Below are 9,683 nucleotides of genomic sequence, written 5' to 3'. Positions count from 1 at the left end.
TCAAGTTAGACCCTCAACTTGAATTAACTGAGCCATAACTAGTACAAGTTGTCTTGTGATGTGGAATTACAATTTTATTTTTTTTAAATAATGAGTCCATACATGTGGACTATATTGAAAAGAGTGTGGAATGACCTGTTAAAGAGTTTTTTAACCCAATGTTTCGGACTTCAAAGTGAGTCTGTCATCAGGGGAACACTTAATATCTTGAGAAGATTCCTAATTTAATTCAAGGACAAAATTAAACTAAGATTTTCTTGTTGCATTTTCAACACTCCCTCTCAACAAGAAAGGGATTATCATATACCCCAATCCTGCCTCTATGGAACTCAAATTTTCCTCTTGATAGTGCCTTAGTTAAGATGTTTTCATACTGTTCCTCTGTAGGAATGTGTTCTAGAAAAATGATTCTCCTTTGCACACAATCTTGTATATGGTGATACTAGATGTTGATACGTTTGGAATGATCATGAAAAAATGGATTCTTAGATATTTTGATACAACTATGATTGTCACAGTAAATCACTGTAAGATCCATCTGTTGACCAAATAACCAAACAAGGATCTTCCTCATCAAGATAGATTTACAAGCTGCTTGGCTAGAAGCCATGTACTCTGCTTCTTACGAACTGAGTGCAACTGATCTTTGCTTCCTATCGTACCAAGAAATTGTTGCTAACCCAATACTGAAGCCTTGCAACTTCACTCCCTCTCTTTGTCTGTACCAAAGACCAAAATGAGTGTTTCCTATGAAGCATCTCAACACATGTTTAGCTTCCCTCCAATAGAGTTTGGTTGGCTTAACCATTTCTTGACTATGTTCATTAACTGCAAAACATATGTTCGGTGAGTTCACCAAATACATAAGTGAACCCACAAGTTGCCTGTAAATAGTAACCTCCACTACTGCACCTAATGTAGCATATTCCTTCCTCCAATTTCCTGCTAGAGGAGCCTCCATGAGTTTGTTGCTCTCCATGTAAAACTTCTTTAGTATCTCATTGGCATACTTACCTTGAGAGACAAACAATTCCTCATCTCCTTGTCATACGTCGATACCAAGGAAATAATGCATGAGCCCCAGATCCTTCATCTCGAATTCTCTTGCAAGCTCCTCTTTGCAATATTTTACCAGCTTCACATCAACTTTTTAATTAAATCATTGAAATATAATACTATAATCAATAATTTACCTTCAACTACAATATGGTAAAGGTTTGCATCTGCTTCACTTTTGGTGAAGCCAAACCTAGTGAAATAGTTGTCGATCCTGCTGTACCAAGCACGGGGTGCTTGTTTCAATCCATACAATGCTCACTTGAGTCTGCACACATGTGAATCTTTATTGAAGGTCTCAAATCCTTCTGGTTGTTGAATGTACACCTCTTCCTCAATCACTCTATTGAGGAATGTTGTATTCACATCCATCCAATGTATCTTCCATCCCATCTGCACTAAAAGTGCTAGAATATATCTGATGAAGAGTACCTTGCTACTGGAGAAAATTTCTCCTCGTAATTGATTCACACCACTTGAGAGAACCCTCTGACCATAAATATGGCCTTGTGTTTCTCCACACTCCCATATGTTGCTCACTTTACCTTGTAAATCCATATGGAACTCACCACTGACTTGTCTACTGGTCTTGGGACCACTTCCCAAACATTGTTTCTGATAATGGAGCAGTACTCCTCTACCATGCCACCAACCCATACTGGTTTCAGCACATCTTCCTTAAACGAGGATGGCTCAATCTATACACTCTCTCTCATCAGAGCCATGTAGCCACGGTACAGATCTAGTGACCTCCTCTACCTGTGTTGTGATGTGGGTGCTCCTACATTCTCTCTAGAACCATGCATTAATCTATTAGCTTCTCTGGTATGCTTCCTTCCATATCGCGAAGTCTCTACATGGGTGGGTGCTTCCACTCTTTGCTCTTATGCATGTGGTTGCTCCACATCATCCTGAGGTTCTTCCTTTGGAGCTAAAAGCTCCTCATCTACATGTAACTAAAAATACCACTCAACGGAACATGTCATAGTATTCTCTTCACCAAAATTCAGATATCTACGAACCACTATCATCTTGTCAGATGCTAGGTACACTCGATAGTTGTGAGGTGTATCAGTGTACCCCAAAAATATGCCCAACTCAACTGTTGGCTCTAGATTTTTCCTTGCATCCTTGGTAACATGATAGTAAAGTGATGAACCAAAGATCCTGAACTATGCCACATTTGGTTTCTTACTTGAAAATGCTTCTTCTGGTGTACTCAACCCAAGAATCTGATGAGGAATCATGTTCTGCACATAGACAATTATGTTGCATGCTTCAGCCCACAAGCGTAATGATAGGCCCTGATCATGTAACATAACCCGTGCAACTCCAATAATACTTATGTTCTTCCTTTTAGTCACCCCATTATGTTATGGGTTATGGGGTACTATTAAATCTCATGGAATGCCTTCTGATGTATAGAAGTTCAAGAATTCATTCGACACATATTCTCCACCATTATCGATCCTAAGAGCCTTCGCTTTCCTTCCATTGTCTTTCTTAGCAAGTGATTTAAATTCATAAAATTTAGAGAACGTATGATCTTTCTTCTACATTAATCAGTAACCACGACACCATTTCCAATGATGCTCAACTGGCACCAAGATACCTGGTTACCCAAGAACAGGCCATCTCCCATTTTTAGGACACTCTCAAACTGTTGGGGATTGAGAGCCAACAAGCATGCCAGAGAAGATGGAATAACCTGCCACATAGTCTCTGGATCAGGGAGTATCACTCTCTTGAGAGATTGAGGAATGCATTGGAGAGAACACCCCTGTATAAAAAGGCAATGCAAAGACTGAAGATCAATTGGATTGGAATTAATATCAATCCACCTTTGATGTTCATTTTGTTGGAAGGTACGAAGGAAGAAGAGAAAAGAAAGCAATAGGAAGAGATAGAGAAAAATGCAGGGTTCTATCCTCAAGAAGAGACACCGTCCACAGAAGTTTGGGATGTCAGAGAGGCCACCAAGGCTACGAAGGATATGGATATAGATGACTAGGTTGCTCAAAGGATGAGCAACAATTTCAGTAGGGGGGTGATGATGAGGCTCATCAATAGGTAAACTATATGGGTCAAAATTATCCTCTCCAGTTTATTAAATTGTCTTTTCTCTCATTTATTTACAGATTTTGTTATATTTTTCTCAGTAGGAAGAGTAAAAGTGAGTTAATATGTTATATGGCCTAATGTGTGTTAGATTCAGGAAATTGGAGCAGTTTTGAGTTGACTTGAATGCATGGACTCAGAGTAGGAACGTAAGAGAGATTCTAGGAATTGGTCTCCCTCCTTAAATCCTCAAATTAGTCGAATATTCTCCCAATCTATCTCATCATCTCAGTGTCACTCACAGCCAAGCAAGCCGAGTTCATTGGCAGCCAAGCCAATTTCGTCAAGGAAGAGTTATTCTTGAGTTAGGGAGCCAAGTATCCCTATTTTCTAGGGAGCTATTGGTAGCTCCTGTTTTGTATAAATAAGAAAGGTGAGGGACTCATTAGGATACAAAGTTTTATTGTAGCTAAGAGGCCATTAAGTTGAAGCACATTTGACTATTATTGTTATGATGTATTTGCCACTTCTTGATTGATAATGAGAAATTATTTTTTGATCCAACATTGAGTTAACTCAGAGGGTTGAAGCTCTTGGGTTAAGGCCCAACCTTAGAAATAGAAGTTCCTCTCTTTTGTATCTGTATTCTTAGCTTAGAATGTTGATTAACTGCTAAAATTTATTTATGTTTATGTTTAGCTTAGAAAGTTGCTTATGTTGTTGCTTATCCATGCTTTCATTAGCTTAAAGAGCAGCTTAGTGTTGCAGTATAGTGAAGGGAAATATACCAGAAAATCTTGTCATAGTAACCTCTATCTCATCTCTCTTATGGGATCATGATTAGGGGACCCCACTCTCACAGCCCAAAAACAGAGTTTGTCTTTTGTTCATTGCCTAGATTAAGTCTCATTCTTAGCTGGATAACTGTTTATTATTTCTTAGAAATATTTGGAGTTGTTATTCCACTTCTTAATATTGTTGTAGCCTAGAAGGTCATCCATTTCACAGATCTAGTCCTCAACAATAGTTAGATCAAATTTTCTAAATTCAACTCATCTTTTCCATGTTGACATGTAATACTTTGTAAATGAAAATAGAAACATGTTTTATTGTAGGAATTGTCGATCTGCATGAAGGGACTCCTCCAACCAACTCCACCTAGGTCTTCTACACCTTTTTTTGATGCATACCAACCCATATTTTGAACCTTTGTTTTCCAGCCACTGAGAGCAAGTTGTCTTAGGAAAATTTGACCTTCTTGAAGTGTTGGGCATGGTCTTGGGTGATTTTCACCTTCCCTACACCTTCCACAATAGTCATGCACCTTTCCAACACTTCACCTCATAATTCTTGTCCTCCAAAACCTCTCAGCCAACTTCCTGTAGCAGTTCAGGACATCTTGTAGCAGTTTCCTATAGCAGCCTGTTTTGACCCTATTTTGACCTGCAATGATAGCCTAGCCTAGTTTAGGAGTAGGTTAACCCCTCAGCTTGGACTCCATGACCAGAAGTGCCACCTAGACCAGTCCTTTCACTCCTTTCCTTCCTGCAAGATCAGATAGCATTAGCTCTTTTATTTCTAAGTTTAGCAATTAGAACTTTATCTATTCTGCAAGTGTGAATGAGATAGTTAATGCATGCATGTTTTACTTATGAAATGATAGATTAATCTTCCATTTTCAAGCAACCCTGATAGCTAGGTGATCAAGTACAATATTAACATAGTTTCCTTTCTGTAAGTGATTTGTGTCATTTCATAGCATTTACAAGTTGGCAACTTTCATTTCCTAGTTTTACAAGCATTTACATTCTTTGCACTAGAAATAACTTTACATTCCACTATCAGTACTCAGACTCCCTTTAGTTCAATAGAGGAATGGTCTGGAACCCTAATGGTCAAGTGCCCCAGTTGAGAAGTGACATGAGTAGAATGATGCATCTGTTGTGTATATAGCACGGTCACTTCCAAGTTTGTACCCCTGGGTTGATAAAGTAACGCTGGTAGCCCTAGGAGTTATAACAATTTTGTTGCAATACTGATGCTCATCATATGGATCTAGGTTGATTTAAAATTCGTCTGTATACCAACTAAATCTTTCTCTTTGAAAAAAAATGAAAATTCATTAGATTTTTTTACCTTTAAATAGTCTACATTAGACAAGAATACCATGGGTTGTCAAAATCGAGTCCAAAAATTATTGATATTTGACCTAGTCAAAAAATTTACATAACATTACAATGCCTCTTCCATACTATGCTCGAGAGAGCCTCTCTGCACAAAAAAATTATGATGATGTCATTACCAATATCAACTCGAGTGATAAAATTCACACCCAAAGTTATTTTTTCAAATCCAATCCTACTTATTAACAATCACACAATCGAAGTGTGATACAATCTATGTTGCAACAAAGGATTATTTCTATGTTCCAACACGCCCACCATCTTAATTTACATTTCAAATTTCCATGCATTGATTGTCCCTACAACATAAATGGGCATTTATAATGAAATTATTAAAAGTATGCAACTGGTAAGTTTTTTTGCATACTTTAGCTGATCTAAAATTTGTGACATTATGTGGGATCCCCTCAATCAGTGGAAAATTTGTGACATTACATTGGATCCCCTTCATCAATGGAAACAACACATAATGTGTCAGTGGTCCAAATATTTCAATTGGGAGGAGTTGTAATGATGATAGGGTGACTAATGGTTGCAACATGATTGGGCACCACTAATTTCAACCTCAACATCCACTATTACCTATTAGCATCTCAGTCATAGCATTGAAATATGATCAACTTGATCGCATAACATAATTTTGTATACCATAATTTCTAGATCTGCTAATGGAGCAGGGGTTTATGTTGGATCCAGAATTAGATCTTTTGAACTATTGTGTATTGTATAAGATAATTCTTTTTATTCAGTGATTTTTTTATGATAACTAAACCTATCATTAAACACTTTTCTTTTCATCTAGTGGAAAACCTATCATAACTTGTCAAACCAATATCGGGGACAACCATCACTAGCTACGATGCATGAATGCAAGCTTGTTCATCACTGTTATTCAACGAAAACCACAGCCACCTAGAATTAGGTGTTGGTGGTCATTAAGGGGACAAGGTTTGTCAGATGCCTTTGGATCTTGGACCGTTACGTGTTCCCTTACCTATTTCCTTATTTCCAACGAAAAAAACTCTTAACTAAATAAAAACAATTTTAAAATATACTCCATACACAAAGCCAAACATATGTGCCATCACAAATTTCTTTATTTTTAATTTTAATTTTGTTTTCTAATCTAAAGAGAATAGCCTTTCTACTTAAATAGCCAAACATATGTGCCATCACAAATTTCTTTATTTTTATTTTTAATTTTGTTTTCTAATCTAAAGAGAATAGCCTTTCTACTTAAATTAGATGTGTAGTTAAGAAATAAAATAATAAAAATGAATTATATAATATTGATGTACATCTTCACTTCGAAAGGGAATGGATAAGCATTATATGTATAGTTGATAAATAAAATAATAGAAAATGAATTATGTAGTATTGATGTACATCTTCACTTTGCAGGGAATGGATAAGTTAAGGATGGTGTTCATTAATTCTCGTATAAAACAAAAATATCATTTCTGATCTGGACAAGAAGAATATCCTTTTGTTTGCTTAGGTTGATTTTCAAGCATTAAAATTTATGAATCCTTCCATGGAGTTTCACCAGTAGTAAATGAAGTTGAATAACCCAACACGCAATATCAATGATGCAAACTCCATCAACCCAACCCGCAATATGAATGATGCAAACTCCATCCTTTGGTACAGGAGAAGGGAGGCAACTTCCTCCTTGACACATATATGTTCCAGACAACTACTTGCCAAACTATTAGCTGTGATGTGAAGGGTTCCTCCATTACTTGCGGACGAAGGAAGGGCCATAGCTTTTCTCTTGCAATTCTCTAGACATAAAAGTGGTCATCGCAAGCAGCATGTCGATCCGTGTTCTAGTTCTGGAAATCTGTCTACAAAATGCCCCATCCTTGTCGCTTCCTCGTACCTACCTCTGCTGGATGTTACCCTCTCTTTTCGCAGTCAATTAATCCTAACGTGTCCTGACATCAACACGTATTCACGAAAGTGGGGAGCTCGAGTAAAAGTGACAAATCAGGGGTAAATTGTATTTGTATAAATCAAGGGCCTTAGGTCCGCTCAGTTTGCCCCGCTCACTAGCAAGCCTTCCCTGAGCTTAAGTCGATTGCCACCTTCCCAAACCTTCCCTGTGAGAAAAATGCAATCAAGAAGCAGATCTAGCAGCGCCCCTGTGATGCCCCTCACCCATGGCCTTTCCAGATCCCACTCTCGCACACGCCATTTTAGTTCCCCATCATCTTTCTCTACTTTCAACTTACCTCTAACCACAACTCTTCCGCCTACTCGACCAGCCTTTAGCGGCGACTCTTCTTATTCTTCCTCAACTAAGGCCGCCGCTTCGTCTTCTATCAATTCGGGCCTGCACAGATACGCGTCGCAAGTTCGATCTGCAGGCCTTCCAGTTTCACCGAAAGGCGGTGCCACTATGAAGCCTATTCCCTGTTCTCCGCCCAGAAAGACGTGCATGTGTTCACCCACGAATCATCCAGGTTCGTTCCGTTGCAGTTTTCATAGAAACAGTAATCACTCCTCCTCCTCTACTATGCATTCTCACTTAAATGGGAGGAGATCTGCCATGACGAATTCGGTGGTAAGAATTGGCGGTGTGGAAGGAGAATGGGTGAGAAGAGCTCTCACTGCTCTCATACGCCCATCAAGCCACCACATGCGAAGGAGATCGTCTTTTCAGCCACGGCCCAGCAGGCTCTGCCGTATGACCACGGCCCAAGATGTCTCAGCGATGCAATGATTACTCTCTGCCTGAGGAAAGGAAAACAAAGCATCCAAAAGAAGAATTTATTGAATTGTAAAGTGTACAAATATATATATATTCAGTGTTATTAGGTGGTCGTTGATCGATTGGGATCAGCTTATGTGTTGTTAAAATTGTAGATTGTGGCAATTAAATCATTGTACAGAATACTCTTATTTCACAAACAAAGACTTTTTGTGAATTCAAATAGATAGCCTTTTGTTTGGTTGTAGATTATTAGTTAGCTTTTTGTTTGGTGGTAGATTATTAGGGCTATTATTAATATTAAGTATTCTCTTTTTTATGCCATAACTTAAGAGTTTTTATTTTTGCTAATACATAAATTCCTAATATATCTAATAATTAGATGTACTCTAGTTTTGCATCCTACTCAAATATTATCTTTATTCAATATAATAAAAAAGTATATATTATTTTTCATTTTGTATATTACATAATACATTATTTAATTAATTATTAATTTTCTATTTTATTTATTAAAAATTATATTATTTTTTATTAAATATACAATATCAATATACAAAATAAAATACAATAAACTAATCATTAATTAATTTTTTATCATATTGTGATTAGAATTTTTTTTAATAAAATTTGGATTATTTGATTTGTGCATGTCATCCTTGCTGAGGGTTATGTTTGGATGTCTCCATCATATGGTGATTAGTATTTTTTAATGAAATTTGAACTATTTTTTTATTTGTGTATGTCATTCTTGTATAGGGCGATGTTTGGATGTCTTCGGACATAGTGACAATGTTATTTGTCCATAAAAACATATATGTGTGTGTGTTTTTATTCCTATTTTATCATGGAAATTTTTAATCTATAAATAAGTTTTGTTACAATATCATGGGCCAATATCACATACCTAAAAAAATATAAGTCATTTCATATCACAATGGTTCATATGACGATTATCTTTTAATCAATTTAATTAAAAAAGTGAACAATGACATATTTAATTTGTGGATCCTATTAATAATATTCTAAAATATTCTGTGGAAATTAAATCTCTATTATTCAACTAATAATTATTATTGATAAATAAATTAAAAATTTAAAAACCTTATTCCAAAATAGACATTCCCTATCAATATCAAATTAACAAATAAATCACTAAATCTTAAACTTGAAATTCTTACCAACATCATTAACAAATAAATCACTAAATCTTAAACCTGAAATTCTTACCAACATCTGACTTTTGGAAAAATAAAAAATTATTAAAAACCCACAAAATTATCCACAACAATCTGAAACCATAACAAGACAACTAAATGTCTTGTTAACCAATCACCCTAAACCATAACAAGACAACTAAATGTCTTGTTAACCAATCACCCTATTAAAGCAAGCACTAATTATTTGAAGCCTCTAGTGAACACGTTAGCCCACCCTTCGGGCATAAAATTCAAACTCAGCTGAAACCAGTTGGTTAAAGAACAGTGAATTAGTAGGGAGTTGAATATTAATGGCCGGGGACTTTAAGATAAAAAAAAAATAAAGATAAGCTATTTACATGTCTGCGTGGATTAATCATGTTTAACTATATGACTTTAAGATAAAAAAAGTAATAAAGATTAGCCATTTACATGTCTGCCTGGATTAGTTAGTCATGTTTAACTATGTGATTT

At 36.3% G+C, this 9,683-nt stretch overlaps 1 protein-coding gene across 1 annotated transcript; it reads left to right on the top strand.

The window, feature by feature from the left end:
* The first annotated feature begins 7,222 nt into the window (after positions 1-7,222).
* Positions 7,223-8,170, top strand: LOC149193911 (uncharacterized). The gene has a single exon (XM_089407045.1). The coding sequence runs from the start codon at positions 7,411-7,413 to the stop codon at positions 8,020-8,022; it is 612 nt and encodes a 203-aa protein (XP_089263171.1). The 5' UTR covers positions 7,223-7,410; the 3' UTR covers positions 8,023-8,170.
* Positions 8,171-9,683: the final 1,513 nt, after the last annotated feature.

The sequence above is a fragment of the Pinus tabuliformis genome, chromosome 2_2, assembly GCF_031772625.1.
Source record: "Pinus tabuliformis cultivar Carrire ecotype Pingquan chromosome 2_2, CPIR1, whole genome shotgun sequence".
Classification (NCBI taxonomy): domain Eukaryota; kingdom Viridiplantae; phylum Streptophyta; class Pinopsida; order Pinales; family Pinaceae; genus Pinus; species Pinus tabuliformis.
The sequence above is the reverse complement of the archived record's forward strand: the minus strand, read 5'-3'. Positions and strand labels throughout refer to the sequence as shown.

Coding starts and splice junctions, on each gene's coding strand:
- LOC149193911 (XM_089407045.1), top strand. CDS start 7,411: ATGCAATCAAGAAGCAGATCTAGCAGCGCCCCTGTGATGCCCCTCACC.